This window comes from Bufo bufo, chromosome 2 (assembly GCF_905171765.1).
Source record: "Bufo bufo chromosome 2, aBufBuf1.1, whole genome shotgun sequence".
NCBI lineage: Eukaryota > Metazoa > Chordata > Amphibia > Anura > Bufonidae > Bufo > Bufo bufo.
The window spans coordinates 76,751,342-76,771,589 of record NC_053390.1 but is presented as its reverse complement, the minus strand read 5'-3'; the positions used below and the strand labels follow the sequence as shown (position 1 = coordinate 76,771,589).

General features: G+C 42.7%; 1 protein-coding gene across 1 annotated transcript in view; it reads right to left on the bottom strand.

Moving 5' to 3' along the window:
• Nucleotides 1-16,950: 16,950 nt before the first annotated feature.
• NDUFS4 (NADH:ubiquinone oxidoreductase subunit S4) overlaps nucleotides 16,951-20,248 on the bottom strand; it is a 151,385-nt gene continuing 148,087 nt past the window's right edge. Inside the window, exon 5 of the mRNA XM_040421234.1 lies at nucleotides 16,951-17,169. Within this exon, the coding sequence (XP_040277168.1) occupies nucleotides 17,066-17,169 (104 nt within the window). The 3' untranslated portion in view covers nucleotides 16,951-17,065. The remainder of the gene's footprint in view (nucleotides 17,170-20,248) is intronic.

Genomic DNA, 20,248 nt, shown 5'->3' with positions numbered 1-20,248 from the left:
AACACTCCTCAAACATACAGTACATACAATTTATAAAAAAGTAATTTTGATATAGAAGACATTACAGAAAGGTGAGGAGGACATGTTAATGCTTTCTAGTAGAAATGTCAGGAGACCAGAGCAGCAGAGGTGAGAGGGAAAGACATAGCTCAGGTGACAAAGATGTGTTGAAAGAAGCAAGTCGTCTCGCCAGAAACCAGACTTATTCAGCATTAGGAGTAAATTTAATTAGAGATCCTCTTTTATTCAACTTGGAAAATCTCAATATTTTATTAAAATTTAAATTCCATTTTGGATGCTGTAGACACAATGGGGGAAATTTTTCAAAACTGGTGCAAATGAGAAACTGGCTTCAGATTCCTATTTTAAAATGTTTTTAAAGACGTAGATAGGAATATTGAATTCATTCACCGAAGTCTCACGTGACTTCAGGCGATATGAATTTTGCCGAATGCGCAGCCCATACATTTTAATGCTGTACAGAGACAGCATTAATGTCGAAGTTTTTGAATCAATCGACTTCGGCTCTATGATCCGAAGCTTGATTAGTTCAAGACTAGCAACCAATCATATTGGTCTTTTCATTTTCCAAGGGAGCTCTGAAAATTGAAAGATGAAATCTGATTAGTTGCTATGGGCAACTACGCCAGTTTTCATTTGCACCAGTTTTGTAAAATTTTCACCCAATTAGTTTTTAGACTCACCCTGTAAAGGGAGCCTGCCATGTTGAACATGGTGTCTGAGTTGCAGGCAGCATGTTACAGAGCAGGAGTAGCTAAGCAGATTGATATATAGTTTTATGGGAAGAGATTCAGTATAACTTGTAATTTATACAATTAAATTACTGCTTTTTCTGACCTTAGAAGTCCAGGAGGCAGTCCTATCAGTAATTGACAGCTTTCTATGTATACAGTCATACAGGGAGTGCAGAATTATTAGGCAAATGTGTATTTTGACCACATCATCCTCTTTATGCATGTTGTCTTACTCCAAGCTGTATAGGCTCGAAAGCCTACTACCAATTAAGCATATTAGGTGATGTGCATCTCTGTAATGAGAAGGGGCGTGGTCTAATGACATCAACACCCTATATCAGGTATGCATAATTATTAGGCAACTTCCTTTCCTTTGGCAAAATGGGTCAAAAGAAGGACTTGACAGGCTCAGAAAAGTCAAAAATAGTGAGATATCTTGCAGAGGGATGCAGCACTCTTAAAATTGCAAAGCTTCTGAAGCGTGATCATCGAACAATCAAGCGTTTCATTCAAAATAGTCAACAGGGTCGCAAGAAGCGTGTGGAAAAACCAAGGCGCAAAATAACTGCCCATAAACTGAGAAAAGTCAAGCGTGCAGCTGCCAAGATGCCACTTGCCACCAGTTTGGCCATATTTCAGAGCTGCAACATCACTGGAGTGCCCAAAAGCACAAGGTGTGCAATACTCAGAGACATGACCAAGGTAAGAAAGGCTGAAAGACGACCACCACTGAACAAGACACACAAGCTGAAACGTCAAGACTGGGCCAAGAAATATCTCAAGACTGATTTTTCTAAGGTTTTATGGACTGATGAAATGAGAGTGAGTCTTGATGGGCCAGATGGATGGGCCCGTGGCTGGATTGGTAAAGGGCAGAGAGCTCCAGTCCGACTCAGACGCCAGCAAGGTGGAGGTGGAGTACTGGTTTGGGCTGGTATCATCAAAGATGAGCTTGTGGGGCCTTTTCGGGTTGAGGATGGAGTCAAGCTCAACTCCCAGTCCTACTGCCAGTTTCTGGAAGACACCTTCTTCAAGCAGTGGTACAGGAAGAAGTCTGCATCCTTCAAGAAAAACATGATTTTCATGCAGGACAATGCTCCATCACACGCGTCCAAGTACTCCACAGCGTGGCTGGCAAGAAAGGGTATGCAAGAAGAAAATCTAATGACATGGCCTCCTTGTTCACCTGATCGGAACCCCATTGAGAACCTGTGGTCCATCATCAAATGTGAGATTTACAAGGAGGGAAAACAGTACACCTCTCTGAACAGTGTCTGGGAGGCTGTGGTTGCTGCAGCACGCAATGTTGATGGTGAACAGATCAAAACACTGACAGAATCCATGGATGGCAGGCTTTTGAGTGTCCTTGCAAAGAAAGGTGGCTATATTGGTCACTGATTTGTTTTTGTTTTTGAATGTCAGAAATGTATATTTGTGAATGTTGAGATGTTATATTGGTTTCACTGGTAAAAATAAATAATTGAAATGGGTATATATTAGTTTTTTGTTAAGTTGCCTAATAATTATGCACAGTAATAGTCACCTGCACACACAGATATCCCCCTAAAATAGCTAAAACTAAAAACAAACTAAAAACTACTTCCAAAAATATTCAGCTTTGATATTAATGAGTTTTTTGGGTTCATTGAGAACATGGTTGTTGTTCAATAATAAAATTAATCCTCAAAAATACAACTTGCCTAATAATTCTGCACTCCCTGTAGAGGGAAGGCTGTCAATCACTGATAGGACCGCTAAAGCCTAGAATGAACAGGAATTTAAAGGAATGAAATGCAAGTTATACTAAAACGTTTCCTATAAAAATATATCAATCAGTTGAGCTTCACCTGCTCTATAACATGCTACCTGCAGCTCAGGCACCATGTTCAATGTGACAGGTTCCCTTTAACCACTTAACAAGGACTTTGCTGCTGGGGAACCACCAGGCTGCTACCTCTTGGAGTAGTCTCTGTTCAAGTGACTGCTGATCCACAACTGCAGAAAACCAAGGGATCAGGCAAAACTAGTCATGGCAGGCAGAGGTCAGAGCAGGGAGCTCGGGGTCAGTACAAAGATCAGGTAGAGGTCAGACAGCAGAAGACTTCAGATACCAGGTTTACACTGATGTTCTATCCTTAGCAATTCAATGTCACATGTACGAACAATCGTAATTCGTTTGTGTGAATTATTTCTGTGTGTTGTTGAAATATGTTGATACTGTATGAGTAAATTATACTACAATAGATTATTGAAAACCAGTCTAAAGCATATTTGTTTGCAAGCCTCCATTCAGAAAATAGTGCTCAGCGAGAGTGACTATTATGAATACCGCAAGTTCTCTCGACATGTGTGTCCTTAAAAAGTTTGACTCAAAGAACAAAAACAGTCTGTTTGAACTTCAATTAGTTACTGTGCTTGCATTGGCCATGACATCTGTCTTTTGTGAAACGCTATGTGAGAGCAGGTAGCTTCCTTCAGACTCAACGACTGAATGAAAGTTTTAAGTCAACAAGTATTTTTGGCCGTAAAAAACCCCGTAGTGATCTCAATCAATATTTGTTTTGTATTTTCCAGACACAGCGTAACGATTTGTTAGCTTGGGAAGTGCAATGAACTGTCTGCACACATCACATTGTGCAGTCCCGACGATATTCTTTGAGGCTCGCCTTGCAAGGTGTACACATTGTTTGTACTCTGAAGAGAGGTCACCGGTAGTTTCTCCAGTAACTTCTACATCTGAAAACAGCTCATTATTCTGCTCTTTGTCAATATTATTGCTAAAAGCATCCTTTCTATAAAGCACAATTCACTTTAATTACATTCATTATCTAGAACTAAGCGCCCAGCCCTAGACATTAACTGTTCACGCTCTGAAGGATTGAGCGGTCTATGTTAGTCAATGGAAAATTTTCTCTCTGGTATACAAGGATACATTCGGAAGGAGACAAGTCATTTTTCAGGCTTGCTTCATTAATGCTATAAAGGATTGGATTTCTTAAGGAATTGCATAAGTTAGCTACTTTTCACATTCTTGGCCCGTAATCCAAACACACCCCGTTCATTGGGGTGTATATTTTTCTTCTGTTTCATTTGCAATTATAGGTTTGTTTCATTAACTGCAGGTTATTGGAGAATTAATGTTGTAGCCTGTTGAAACCTCCTTGGAAATGATCGTTTGGATTCCATCAAGTCACCTTCTAGACGGGAGGAATGTGTTCAGAAGTAGTAGCTAGTGGTCTCGTAGACAAGCTGCTACTGTACAGGAAACCTACTGCTCCTTCACTTCTCCGTCAATCGCCCATTCTCACCTGGATTTCAGTGTGACATTTGGAAGATCTTGAGTAGAGGCACACCCAGATAAGCTTCTTCAAGCTCCCTACATTCCTTTCCTTGACATGTACAATACTGACATTTTCTAAACAAGCTCGGTGTCTACTCCGACTGACAGTAGGCGCAATAAATAATTTCTAGATGTTGGAAACTGCTGCCTGCCAATGAGGTCATTTAAAATAGAATTAAAGGGGTTGTGTCACTTCAGCAAATGGCATTTATCACGTAGATAAAGTTAATACAAAGCACTTACTAATGTATTGTGATTGTCTATATTGCTTCCTTTATTTTTCCATCGCATTATACCCTGCTCGTTTTCATGGTAACGACCACCCTGCAATCCATCAGTGGTGGTTGTGCTTACACACTATTAGAAAACCGCCGGCCACTCTGATGGCTGGGACCATGGGAGCGCACATAGGCTAATGCTTTTAACTATAGTGTGCAAGCAACTATAAAAACAAGCAGTAGAAAATGTGATAAAAAATGAATCCAGCCAGCAAAGGAGGCAATATGGACAATCACAATACATTAGTAAGTGCCTTGTATTAACTTCCTCTACATAATAAATGCTATTTGCTGAAGTGAGACATGCGAGACAAATGAAGTAAGGGGTTGTCCCATCAGAGCAACGCCTGTCCATATACCAGGGATGGCCAACCTAAGGCTCTACAGATCCTGCAAAACTACAACCCCCAGCATGCCCACACTGCCTACAGCTATCAGTCTACAGCAGGGCACGGTGGGAGTTGTAGTTTTACAACAGCTGGAGAGCCGCAGGTTGGCCATTCCTGTCATATACCCTATAAAGGAACCCACCTGCTTAGGTCCCCATCTGTGAACAACTGAGAAGAGCCATTAACAAGCAGTGGCAGGCTGGGAAATTAAAGTGGCCCTGGAAAAATAAAATGGCCACATGTTGTAGGTGGGCCCAAATTGACAGATGAAAGGGGGGGGGGGGTCAACACGAGTAAGCAGGGCCAATATATGTTGGTAGGGACAAGAGAAGTAGGTGGAAAAAGCAATACCGTAGTGCAGCACAAATGCTGTCCCAGCTAAAACAAATACCACAGTGCAGCACAAAGTACTGCCTCTCCTGCTGTAGTATTCAACTATAAGGATGGGGATACAGTTGAATTCAGATCACCTGCAGCTGCCAGTGAAGTGCATATAAATGCTGAGAGCATCTGATTGTTATGTACCAAGCTGGCAGCTGTGAGGAGGGCTCGGGAGGCCCTGGGCATCGGCCCACAGGGAAATTTCATTGTAGGGTTTAGGGTCAGTCCGCCCCTGAGCGGCGGCTCAGATCTTGGAGGACACATCAGAACGGCCGCCATGTAATGCCACATTTCCCCAGTAGAGGAAACATTCAGCCAATGGGATGGCCTCCCTGTAAAGTCAGCTGATTTCTGGGAATCTCTGGAGCAAAAGAGGAGCAGGACAAGCCCAGTGATCATCATGGACCTTTAGAAGGATAAACAGCTGTAAACTCGCATGCCTAACAGACTGTGCTGGTTGATTTGTAAATGTTTCATGACTGATAATGTGATGTAATCTTTCCTATGTGATGTGCAACAGATGCCAAACTTCAGAGAGTCGTAGAGCATAAACACAAGCTTTTAATGAACTCTAGCAAAATAATGTTCAAAATAGATTTAGAGTTAGAAAACCGACAAACACTATAGGATGCAATGGAGAATTTGGCTATAATCTTTATACTCAACTCACTTCACACGACCCATGCAAAAAGTAACCGCACCGTTACACGTGATAACTGGCTGCACTTACCCCTAAATGATCAGGTAAACTTTTTGGATTTTGCTTCTTTGCATTTCAGCTGCTGTAACTTTATTATCATCATTTCAGTGGCTCTATGACGCCTTGTTTTATGTGAAATAGTACTGTAAGTATAGGGGTAAATATAATGTGTAATTTAGATAATATTTTTTGCACCAGAAATATTGAATAAAAATCAATTTCAGCATATTTTTTAAATAAAATTCATGTTCCACCCTTAAATAAATTGTCCCGTTCATTCTATGTGTGTTTTTTTATTTTCATGAAATGTATGCACAATCAAATGTATTTTATACTAAGTAATAGCTTTTCGAGAGAGAAAAAAAATAAAATTTTATATATACCGTATATATCTATCTCCCCTAGAAGACAAACATAGTGTCATATAGAAATTTTCAGGGCCATCAAAGCACTTTTGATTTCGGCAGCATCAATTTGAACCCAAATCAAATCAGTTGGCCGATTTGGCAGAATCTAACCCAAATCAAAGTCTGAGTGATTGGTTCATCTGTAATGCTAATATAAGTCACATTTTTTGTTCACAAAAAAAAAAAACACATAGAAACCACTTGCTTGGCATTTGGATTTTCTAAAGAACTGTGCGAATGTTTTTGTTAGCAAAATGCTAGAAAAAACACCCAAAAATGTAACATGCTGCATTAAAAAAGCCAGGCTTAAAAAACTGCACATATTAACAAAACTGCCAATAGCAAAAAAAAAAAAAAAATGCAAAAAAACGTTTCTGCTGTTTTTTATTTCCCATAGACTATCAGCTAAAATCTGATGCTGGCATTATTATCCCCAATTTTTTTTTTAAAAACCCCCACTAAAAATGTAAAAGTGCACAAAAATACCATTAAAAACCTACATGTGAACCAACCCTCGGCGTGCCCCCAACAGCAGGCTTACAGAACAGGCAGCCTTGGGGTGCTTTGTAGGTGCCCATGGCATACTGGTTTCCTAGTCTCCGATCCTGGTAACCAGATCATAGAGGGGAGTCTTCTTTGATCATGCTGCATTCATAATCCGCATCGATTGATATGATGGAGGACCTTTGCCTTGTACTGCATACTTTCAACAGGAGTCAAATTTTGTAGGCCGGAATACCCCTCCAGATTGTGGTCATCGTTTCATAAACCTTCTGACACGTCATGGTGATCTCAGAAACGAAGGGGACCCTTCAGCTCTGATCTGCTCTTCTCGGAGGATAATATACAGGCCCAAAGAAAGGTTATGATTGTGTAAACTGCTCTACTTTCAGTGACTGGTGGGAGGTCTCTGTGCCCAGAGCCCCACCGGTCAGTACGACACGTCAAAAGTTTTATGAAACAAAAGGAACACTAAGGATGTGATACCATTTTGTTTGACAAATACGGCATAATAGAGGACATCTGGCAGGGGAAACGTAATGATACTGTACAGTACATGGCACCCATTAAAGGAAATAAAGTTTCCTACATTTTTTAAACCTGCAACCAAGCTATACAATGCAAACTTGGTGCGCTTCCAGAAATTATTATAATGCAAGACTTGGTTGGGCTTGTGAAGGAAGATCGTTTCCTGTGATCACACAGAAGGGTAATGTGCAATTAGCTTCTCCACTCAAGCTTTAAATGATTCATAATGTCGTCACAGAAAGAAAATCAAATTCTGCTGAATGTCATAGTTGAGAATTTTTAATCTAAATTTACTCCCTGCCCCCCTCCAGACAGTAGATACCTAAACTGTATGCACCCACCTTCATGGAAATAAGGTGCTGTACCTTCACTAGCCTGTTGGTGGCAGCTATGATGTGTATAGTTCTAGTTTAACATCGGGTAAGGAATAACATACATTGTCAGTATAAGGTTCATATGGCTTTTCAAACTTTGAAATGTGTATACCTGCACAAAACTCAGATATAATAGCCTAAAGGCGAATTCTGTCAGATCATGAAAGAAAAAAAAAGAAAAAAACGTAAAAGCACAAATATATTTCATCTACAAAATATTTGGGTCTACAGTACATATACTGCATATATTACATACACACATTATAAATGGAGTAATTGCCTTCTAGTTGAAGTTCTGCTGCTACTGAATTATTACTGTAAGATGTGCACTGGAGGAACAGCAAAAAGAAACGAATACAGTGAACAAATACAATATTGTGTTCTCCATGGTTCCAACACATTCTGCAGTCTTGCATATTCTTGTATGACTCCAAACAGAAAAAAAAAATGTATTTTTTTTTTATAGAAAATATAAACATACTTGTGGTATACAATAGTACAACTAAAAGGGGTATCCCACAAATCAATTTGAAGAAATCCCAAAACGCGATTAAATGCTATTTTATACTATACCTTTTTCATTTTTCTGTGTCTGTCTCAGTACCACCTCTAATCTGTGCTACTGCTGATGTGTCACAAGCAATTTCTCACATTTCTCCCCAAAACTACCCAAACCCCTTGCACTATAATATGTGTGTCTTTCTACCCTCCCTGTATCCCATTTTCACCAATTTGTCTCCTTTCAGCTGTGTTAGGCTACTTTCACACTTGCAGCAGTGTGATCCGGCAAGTAGTTCAGTCGTCGGCAAACTGCCCGCCGGATCCGCCGATCTGGATGTGACAAAGCATTTGTGAGCCGGATCCGGATCAGTCTCATCAATGCATTGCAAGAACGGATCAGTCACTCCGCTTGTCATGCAGACCGGCAGGACAGATCCGTCCTTCAGGTGTTTCTTAATGCCGGATCTGGCACTAATACAGGTCAATGTAAATTAATGCCGGATCCGGCATTCTGACAACTGATCAGGCATTTTGGACGGAGATAATACCGCAGCATGCTGCGGTATTTCCTCCGTCCAAAACGCCTGACAGTGACTGAACTGAAGACATCCTGATGCATCCTGAACGGATTTCTCTCCATTTAGAATGCATGGGGATAAAACTGGCCAGTTATTTTCCGGCATTGAGCCCCTTTGACGGGAACTAAGTGCCAGAAAAGAAAAACGCAAGTGTGAAAGTACCCTTATCTATTAATATAGTCCCCAGTAAATTCAAAGTCAGTCTCCTTCCCCCTCTGGCAGCTGTAGCTACATGTAAGGTCCCTAGTAAGTTCCTCTGCAGATAGTTAAATAATAACTGAACCATACAGCCTGCAGCTGTAAAGAGAAATAGTACTTGATGGCTCACAAGTTCTGAGAAGCAGTCTTATTAGCTTTGCTGTACTACTGCAGAGGCTCTGGTCCATCTGACAATGTGAAGAAAGCAATTTGTATGGGCTGCTATTCAAAGGATGACTACACTGTGAACAGAAACCAAGATCTGGAGGTGAGGAGAGTGACTGAGCAAGCGTGTCCACAAGCACTCAGCTTATAGGTGGACTGGACAATGATATACACATTTTGAACACAAGGTGGCACCATACAATTGTAATAATTTTTCAATGTATCATTGTTTTAATGCATGGAAATGGCAAATATTGTTAATTTTCATGAATTGCACAATAAGCACTCATGCATACGAGTACCTGTTTTGCGGTCTGCAAAATACAGATACAATTTTCTCACACCCTTCACTAGATCTGACTATTCTTGTCCGCAAAAAAGACAAAAATATGACAGGCTTTACAATTTGCGGAACGGCCACACGGATGAGATCTGCGCGCTGCCTGCATTTTTAGGGACCCATAGAAATTAATTGGTCTGCATGCGACCCACAAAAAATGCAGATCAGATGCGGATCAGAACTACCGTTGTGTGCATGAGGCCTAAATATAACACTGTAGGCCACCCCTTTCATGATGTCCATATGTTTTAATACGCCATTCTAAAATATATATATTTGCATATGAATCACTTCTCTGTTGTGCATTTTGCCCCAGTGACGATAATTTTTTAGCAGTGTCTTGATTATCAGATTTCTCAAAAATAAAAATTGTGAAAAATCTACTAAAGTCTTCCCTGTAGGTCAGGGTGCACCGAAGACTAAAACCCTCCAATTAATGCTGATTATAGCGGGGAGTTTACAGCTTGCATCCCTTAAGTCTATTCTTAGTATGACTGGATGAAAAATAAATGTGCTTAATTGCAGCAGGCAGTGTTTTTGGCCGTGTTTACAGAACGTACATGCGAGATTAAGATCTGAAGGAGCTGAATTGTAAAAAATCTATCATTTAAGCAATTAAATGCCTTCTATGTATAATTCTCTTGATTAGAGTTTCGAGCCAAAAATCTCAAAATTCTTCTGCCTGTATAAATAAACTACGCCCAAGTTTTTGTTTTTCTTTTCCCTCCTAGTGGTCATACTGGGGAACTTCCCAGAATTACTAGAATGTGCCCAGCATTTTATATAGTATGGCTTTATCACAGGACTGGTCCTGTAGAGCATTTTCGCTGTGATGTACTCTTAGTAGAGGATTTTTACAACTGGAAAACACCTGCTTGAGGCCAGGAAGAGAGTGACATGCATCATACCCGCATATATTTATATCTGTATTATGGCGACTGCACCTGTCGCTGCAATTGACAAGGAAATCTCTTTTTACCTTGACAAACTATCAGCAAAAAGACAATCGAGATATTTATAGTAGGACAACAAAGTACATCTCTATCAACCGAGTCTTAATATTACATTACAGAGGAGCGGTAATCTGTCCTGACGTGTAATGCATTGACAGGATTCATGAGCCAGGCGCACATAATTGAGAGAAGCTCCTCAGCAAGAGTTTCAGTGTATTACAGCCGTGTATTACTGGGTTGGAGTCTAGCTGCATAACAGCCTGAAGAAGAGCCCTCAGAGCTGAGCTCGCGCCATACAAGCTGGGTACAAGCTTTATAACACAGACGGCACCTTCAAACCAGTAACCAGGGTCGGAGAGGACTCTGATCCCAGTTGTTTAACCCCTCAGATGCTCCAGTCAATAGTGAAAGACAGGTGGGGCTCCTTCTGTCCTCGGTTGTTATGACTGGTTGTATCTGCAGCCTCATGAAGACTTCAAGCGCTGTCATGGCAAGCTGCCTGCAAAGCTGTGCCCAAGGTACGGCCTGACAGGCAGCCTGTGAAAGTCCCATAGGCTGCGATGGAATTCTATTGTAGCCTGTGGTACAAGCGATCAGAAGATAACGTGTACAAGTCCCCTAAAGGAAGAAAAAAATAATATTAGTGAATAAAGTAAGAATTATTTTTTTTAAAATGGAAACAGAAGGGAACAAAAACATAAAGAATAGCCAATTTGCAATTTTAGGGTACTTTACTTTCCCAAAAAAATGTAACAAAAAGGGATCAAAAAGCCTTTTGTACAAGTAAGAACTACAGCTTGCCCTGAAAAAAAATGAGCCCTCACCCAGTTATGTAGAAGAAATATAAAAAAAAAAAGTTATGGCTGTCAGAGTGATTTTTTGAAAGTATAAAAATGTGGTATCACTGTAATGCTAACGACCCGCAGGTCATGTCATTTTTAGGGCATAGTGAACTCTGTAAAAACAAAACGAAAAAAAAAAGCATTTTTTTCAATTTCACCCCACAAATAATTTTTCCCCTTTTTAATACAAGTTATGGTAATTTAAATGGTGCCATTAAAAATACGATAGGGCACATGTATTAAGACCAGCATTTTAGACTCCAGTGTTAATAAACCCCTGCACAGGCGATGGATCTGCCGCTGTTATGTAGAACCGCCGCTTTCTAAATGTAAGACAGCTTCCTAGCTGGCTTACATTTAGACCATTTTCCATGCCTAAAACAGGCATAAAAAATGGTAAATGAGACGAGCCTTCCGGGCCATCCCCTTCTACTTTTTTAGACCTGGCGTGAGCGGGAAAAAGTCAGAGGACCTTAGTGTCGCAATCTGCGCCAAAAGTATGCCTAATATAAGCGTATTTCTGTTTTCTAAATGACCCCCAAAAAAATAAGCTCTCATATAGATATGTGAACAGAAAATGTAAATTATGGCTCTTGGAAGGAGGAAAAAACTATTTAATCACGGGATAATGCATTTAACTGGGCTGATAAACACTGGCTTATAGAATATTCTAAATGACTGCGTGGTCCATGTAAAAGAATGACAAAAAAGCGTCATGTCACTTGATGTCCACATAGATATTGTAACCAGGTAGCTGGACACAGATTAGCCCCATTGAATGGATCCACGGCCTGTAAATCCACATATAAAATCAGAGGGTCTGCTTCTGATTTCTGGTGCTGATTTTTTTCCACCAAAATCCATGGCTTGGAACCTGCAGTCAACAGAAAAATCCCAACCTAAGGAAAATAAGTGTCAGGTCACTTCTTGGTGTGATTTACGAGCAGAAACCATGATGGGTGGGCGCACACAGATCAGCCCCACGACAAGCACAACTGCAATGGAATAATCTGCTGTGTGAACATGCCCTTATAGTCTTCTACTGATGGAGGGAGACTAGCTAGCTCTTCTGTTCTCAGACAAGACCAGATACCGGATAACAGGAATTTTACTATGATTAGTTCTAAATGCGTAATCTTTAAGGTTTAGTAAAGTCACATTTGAGGATGATGAATTCCTGAAATAACTCACCTGCTTTATACATGAAACTTCTTACATTTTTAAGGACTTGATCATCTTGGGTTGGATTAAAGGTATCTGCCAGCCTCCCCCTGGCCATTCACTGCCATTTAGTAGATGTCTTGTGACTCAACATCTTGACATGAGGAAGAAGGAATGAAACATGAAGGAACAATTTACTGCACTCAACATTAATGTGCTCTTCTATCTGAGTCGAGGTTTCCAGTTTGATAAACCCAGTGACTAAGCATTACAAGCACTTTCATGGGGAAAAAAAATACTTTCCAATGTGTGCTTCAATTCTGCACCACTTCCAATAACTTTCACAGTTTCTCCTGAGAGAATCTGGAGATCTGAAAATGTGTGGCTGCAGGGCTTGCAAGAGAGTCAAAAGGTTTTCAACTTCTCAATACTGTATATCAAGGGTGCACCTAGCCTTTCTGCTGCCTGAGGTGAAAACTAAAACGGCTCCCCCTTCCAATGACAATCTCTTAACCTAACCCCTTTGCCACAATGAAAGCGCTCATTGCCCATGGCCCTCCAGCTGCCCCCCTCTTGACCCTACATGGTGCTGCCTGAGGCGATCGCCTCACGTGGCCTCATTGGTGGTGCACCACTGCTCTATATACAATTAATTTACAGACACCATGCAGAGAGAGGTTCCAAATAGGGATGAGCGAATCGACTTCGGATGAAACATCTGAAGTTGATTCGCATAAAACTTTGTTCCAACACTGTACGGAGCAGGAGCTCCGTACAGTATTAGAATGTATTGTCTGCGAAGTTATTGCTTTGCGAAGTCTCGTAAATTAATTTGCACTGTAAAATACAATTTCCCGAACTCTGGTTCGGTTCCAAGTGGTACCTTGGAACCAAACTGGAGTTCGGGAAATGTTTTTTTACAGTACAAATTCATTTATGAAGTTATTACCCGAAGTCTCGCGAGACTTTGCGAAGCAATAGCTTCGGATCATTGGAGCCAATACATTCTAATACTGTACGGCGATGTTTCATCCGAAGTCGATTTGCTCATCCCTAGTTCCAAACATGTGATATCAGGTGGCCATTGATGGAACCCTGCATGCCATGACAGCCACAGGCATCCAGCGATGACCTTGCCGGGGTGCTGATGGGCTTACATAGGGAACAATGTAAAAATCCTAAGGTGTTGTGGTAAACACTGACCACAGCATTGGAGGGGTTACATGGTTGAAATCTCCATCAATTCCGATGCCATGCCATAATTGTACTGCATGGTGCTGGAACTACCCAGTCTCTGACTTACTACAATAGCACAGTGTAGGAAGGGGTTAGCTAGGTGCAAAAGGACGGCTCTGGATGCGTATAGAGATCCTCTAAAATTTCTCCTTTATTTGAAAATAGTATTCACAGCAAACATATCCCCCAGTACACAAGTTCAGTTGACGCGTTTCGGAACAATGTCCTTAGTCGTAACATTGTGACAAAAAGTAGCACCATGCTTAAATACATTGTTACTCCTCCTTCCCATCTAGATTCAGGGAGGGGAAATTCATACCATTGGTTGCTACATTGACGTTAACACCCCTCACCTAGCACTTCTAATCAAAATAGACAATGACTTTCACATTGTGCAGATACCTGAGGCCCTTTAACCCTTCATGCTCTATGGTCCAACTTTGTTCAAATCCATGTGGAGGGCACAAAAGGCGCAGGAAAAACGCACAATGTGAACGACGTGAAAATTAAAACACTTAGTATTCATTAAAGCTGGGCGAGTGTGGTCCTCCCTGTGTTTTATACCTTTATTTTCACAATACAGAAGCATTATATTGTATTGTATTAGATCATATTATACTATGTTACACTATACTATAATATGTCATGGATCCGTCACCATATAACAATACATGTCAAATAAATATATATGTAAGATCAAAACCCAATATTACATGTGAATTGCACAATATACAACAGTGTTCTCAGATTTTTATTGATAAATATACATGAGCTCCTTCTTTAGATTTAACCCTCTAGGGACCCTGCTACCCAATCTGAAAATCCAGAATGCCTCCCGCAAGAGGAGTTTTTTTCGGTGGTCACCACCTCTTGCGGGGGCAAATACCCTTTCTATCGCAAATGCAGTGAAGCTATTGACTCCACGAGCATGAGCCTGTATGAAATGTCTCGCTGCATTTGAGATACCTAAATCGCCCTGAACACTGTAGGCTTCGGTTAGGCCCAGTAGAGGCAGTTCTGTTAGTGTTAGATACCCATATGCAGAAGCCACCTTGACGTTGGTAGATGGGCCAGACATATGTTTGATAGAAAATTAGCGCAAAAAATATGGTTGTGTGAATAGAACCTTAATCAGATGATTAGGGTTTACCCTAAAAACAAGTGTAGGTGGAGAACATCTTCAGATATCCAAATCCAACAAGAATATTGAAAACCAAGTGATATATGCCTTCAAAAAATATTCACCCTCTCTTGAAGGCGTTTGTCTTAATGCCCTATCAGGTCAAAGAAAGAGGGCCCCCGTTTCTCTGTTTTGGGCCCCATTCTATTGGCCATAGCAGAGAGCCAGTATAAAGAATGTCGCCAACAATGGTGGACTTGACGTGACATATTATTACATGGTCATCCATTGATCTGAATTGTTGGTATATATTTACTGCTTTTCCCCAAATCTGTGGCCACCCCCATTGACTTTTGCTATCAATCCACATATAGAAAGTGACAAATTTAATATGTAAAAGTTGTAACGAGATTTGTTGTCACAGTCTGTTTATTGGTGTCAAATCCTTGTCACTGTCGCCCCCCCCCACTTCGCCAGAACTGTAAAGGGAAGCTTACTCACCCGTTTCCCTGCTCCTTTTCCGCTGGGCTGCCTAGAGCCAATCACTGGCCGTGGCAGTGACCGGATTCCCTTGTGTCATGTGACCATTTGTCATGACGTAAGGGGAGCCGGTCAGTGTCGTAACCAGTGATTGGCTGTAGGCAGCACGAAAGTTTTCAGCAAAGAGAGCCTAGTGGAGCATTGCAGGCTGGGAGGAGGAGAGGGTAGCCAGCGGCCGGAAGCAGGTAAGTAAGATTACCTTTACAGGTCTGTCCAAGTGCGCAGTTTTCAAAACCCCCCAATTCTTGCACAACCCATTTAAGATGGCAACAGACCATAGATAAGTGTCAGCAGAATGCTTGCTTGACTGGCAGCTATTCCTCCATGTCGGCATGGATTCTCGGCTGAGCATAGACGTGTTCTTAATAGGTAGTGAATAGGCCGCTGCCAGACACCTTATCTCCCGTGAGAACAAACGATTGGGACCGTTTACTCCAATATCTGCTGTTGCGGGAGAGCTGGCACACACCCATAGCATAAATGCCAACATATTCCAGGATATTTAAGTCAAATCCCCATCACCACCCCAAAACACTCAGGAAACTCCCATAATCAGCCACTTTGGGGACATTTTGCACAAATCCCTCCTACTCCCGCAGCCCTTTCCTGGGACTGTTGGCTTGTCCTCATAGAATTGGGGGTGGGGTTGACAATCTCCATGTGGTCTTGTATGGTACTGCACTTGAGGCACATTTAAAGGGATATTAAGTTTTTTTTTAAAGTTATCCCTATTCAACAGGATAGGGGATGACTGTTAGATTGGTGGGGGTCCTACTGCTGGGAGTCCCACCAATCACGAGGGCCCTGTAGCCCCTAAAATGAATAGAGAAGCTGGTCAGGCATGTGTGTGGCTGCTCCATTCATTTCTATGGGAATTCCGCTGTACTCATAGAAATGACTATGGCGGTCACAAAACATGTGACCAGCCACTTTGTTCATTTCAGTGGGTATGGGGTCCTGTTCTCATGATTGGTCGGGGTCCCAATGGGAGGACCCCCACCGATCTAATAGTTATTCCCTATCCTGTGTATACGGGATAACTTCAAACAACCGGAATACCCCTTTAAGTGAATGGTGCTCAGAAGCAGTACCAGACGCCACCATGTGAACTGGAAAGGCTCCGCTAGGGCTGCGGCACTAGGTCAGATCACAAACTGATGCCTACGATAAGTACAGGCCATCGATCTTCTTATCCTGGAAAGCCCCTTCAAATCCGTGAGCCAGTATTTTTACATTGTGAAACATGAAGGGGAGTGAACCCTGGACCTATCCCAGGTTTTATCCCACGTCTTGTACGTATCTGTGCATGCTTCTCATTGTAGTCATACGTGATTTCTAGTATAACACCCTATAAAATCAATCTCAGCCCCGATGACAATGAGGAGGACAGAGGCGCGCTGACATTGTCTGTACAGAGCGGGGAAGAGGAAATCTAAGAGCCGACGACAGGAGCGAGAACAAAGCAAGAATTTCTCTGGATGGATTAGCGGAGGTCTAGGAGAATACTGTCACATTGCTGAACGCTGCAGCTGATATCCCGGACTTGGCGCTCGGCAGTTTCCTAGAGCTATGAACTCCCTAAATCGCCTCTAAATATAGATAAATTTAACAAAGGATCAATTGGAAACTTCAAAAACCTTTTAAATAGACACCACAAGACGTGTTTGTAGTTTAAAGGTCATATTTATTAGGAGATTAAGCGTTGTATTATTCGGCTGCTATAAATACAGCGCAGCTGACTTCGCTCGCAGTCAGACTTATGGACGGCCAATAACAATTCATTTCGTGGATATCCTGGTCCGCTTGTTCCAAGAAAAGTTTGCTCCATAAGACTTGGATTTTGGCTTTGGAATCCTCCTCTCGTCGACCTCGTAACTCCAACCTATAAAAATGACATAACTCGCGCTTGATTAGATGTAAACACGGGGAACAGAAACTAAACATAGAAAATTACCAGCCAGTGACATTTTTTATCCTCTGCTTGTGCACGTGGCCCAGGCATCAAAGGAACGGTTTATATACACGGAGACGTAAACACGCCAGACGGGCACAGGGACCGGAAGAAATTGGGCTTTTAAATAGCAGACTGTCCAGATGAAGCACCCGGGCGGCGGGACACACAGAAGTCAGAGAAATGTAGAAATACTACAGGTTTGGAAACATATGTTTTACTTAAAGGGGTCTCTCATCTCGGCCTTTCATGGATGAGTTGGGAATAACCTCAGCAAGTGTCGGCTAGGGTGGACAGACTTACAGAAATATTGAAGCGGCTGGCTCTGTGCACTGTAATTCCTCCATCCCTACTTTCTAGCATCCTTATACACATCCAGAGGCTGGCAACCTGTACTATGCACCTAAGCTCCTTCAAAGCTCCCAAAATACATACTGAGGGGCTCATGCACAGGGCCGTTGATCGGCCGTTCCGTGCATTGGCAACCGCAATTTGGTGGCAACATCCGTGTGGATTCCGCAGACAGATCCAGACCCATTCATCTTGAACGGGTCCGTGATCCATCTGCACCACAAAAAAGTAGGGCATGCACCACTTTTTTGCGGTGCGGAGCCACAGTCAGAAACCCTACGGAAGCACTCCGTGGTGCTTCTGTGGGGTTCAGTGCCTCCCTTCCGGATTGTGGACCCATTCAAGTGAATGTAGTCCCGCTGTTTGCGGTCCGCAATATGGCCACGGCTGGGCAACGGCCATGTGCACGAGCCCTTAAAGGAGTTGTCCGGGTTCAGAGCTGAACCCGGACATACTCTTATTTTCACCCAGGCAGCCCCCTGAGGCTAGCATCTGAGCATCTCATGCTCCGACGCGCTCCCTTGCCCTGCGCTAGATCGCGTGGGGCAAGGTCTCTCTTGTTATTGCATGCGTTTTTCACACAATCTACAGCTTGTGGCCACCAACACTGAAAAACGCATTGCATCCGGATGCCTTCCGTTTTTTCACGCACAATACACAACATGCTGTGATTTTTCCTAAATGCAGAGATGGTGCATGAAAACTGTACACCGACCTACTGAAAAATAAATGGGTCAGGATTCAGTCCGGATGCTATGCATTCACTACAAGCATTGCATCTGGACGGAAAACGCGCTTATATAAAAGAGCCCTTATATTGTTGGGGGCCGTACCACGGGGACCCTCACCGATCACGAGAAAGAGGACCCCATCGAAATAAACGGAACGGCAGGTTGGGCATGCACGCTCCATTCACCTCTATGGGAGGTCCGGAGATAGCCAGGTACAGCTCCGCACAGGTTTTTAGCCTCTGGCTGTAACAAGAACTTTATTACACAATGATTATGGGTTGTCTGTGTGTCTGTCTGACTACAGGTTACATAACTTTTTTATTACACCTTCTCTTACTTCTCACAACCCACCCTCGCTGGCTGGGCCACACAAAAGCTGCAGTTCTGTAATTCTCACTTGGCATGGTTAATGAGGGGCGGGTTAAAAGGGTTCTCCGGGAATAATCAGTTCATAGCAAGTGCCCGCAGCCTTCCTCTCTAAACACAAGACTGATACTTACCTGCTCCCTGCAGCTCCGGTCTTCTGTGCCGCCTCCATGTTCCGGTCCCCACACAGCGTTGGCGGCGGTCACATGCTCCTTTGCAGCCAATGACTGGCTTCTATGGTGATGTGGCCACAAACAGCACAGTGCCAGAGTAAACCCATATATACAGTTGCAGGTACGCAGGTTCATAAGGAATCATTTACTATACTGAAATACACCCACGCCAGGTGAGCGCAGCACGGGCGGGGAAGGGGACGGGACGGCAGGCGTAGAAAATGGTCTAAATGTAAGACAGCTTGGAAGCAGTCTTACATTTAGAACTGGCGCTGGAGTTATGGAGAGGCCGGCGCTATAATAAATGTGGCCCATAGAGTACAACAACATGGAGCTCGTCCACCACACCCAACGTATGTTTGGCAGAATGGGGTGGGTGAGCTCCGTATTGTTGTACATTGTGCTATGTAAGGGTCTATCCACAAAATCCCGAGAACAGAGGACCCCTGATTCCCCTCTCTGAATGTAGCGGCCATGTTGGTTCACTTCTGTGTGACTGACGGAACGCCGTCTAGGTCAGTCCCTTGGGGCGCCTTCACTCACTGCAGATTTTGTTGCAGAAAATTCCATGACTGAAAATCTGTTCCATTCACTAAAATGGGGCTTGCAGAAAAACGTGCGCTTTCAGAAACTGATTTTCGGTCGCAGAATGTTCTGCAACACAATCGTCAGCGTGTGAAGGCGTCCTTGGATGTGAATGGAGTGGTAGACTGACATTCTCAGGACTCGAGGGATCCTCCATTCTCAGGATTGCTGAAGTCAGACCCCCAGGAATCTTATGGATAAGGGGATGCATTCTTTTTGAAGGATCACCCCTTTAAGGGTGTGTTCAATGGCATCCACAAGTATAGTTTAAATCAGCATTTCCATGTTAACCATTTATCCCACTGAACACACCATAAATGAGATGTCACCGACTTCCCTCACTTTCTCTATAAATTATAATTTAGGATGTAGTTGATGGAAATCAACAGACTCCTTTCTCGCGAGCAGGGAGGTTCCCTGTGGCACGACTTACGAGGTATTTAAGGTATGCTTAAGATGGGAACACCCCTTAAAGAGGTTGCGTCACCTTACACATTGGTGGCGTATTGCTAGGATATGCCACCAATGTCAGATAGGTGGGGGTCCCACATCTGGCACCCGCACCTATCTCTAGAAAGGGACCCTCAAAGTGAACAGGGTTCTCCATTCCCTTCTATGGGGGTTCCGAAAATAGCCAGGCGAGTGAGCTCACTCAAATGAACGGAGAGCGCACCGAGGTAGTGCGGCCACTGCTCCATTTACTTCTACGGCACGGCCAGAAATAGCCAAAACAGTGCCATAGGAAAGTATGGAGGGTGGCCAAGCACGTGCTCTTGTTCACTTTGAGGGCTCTGTTTTAGAGAT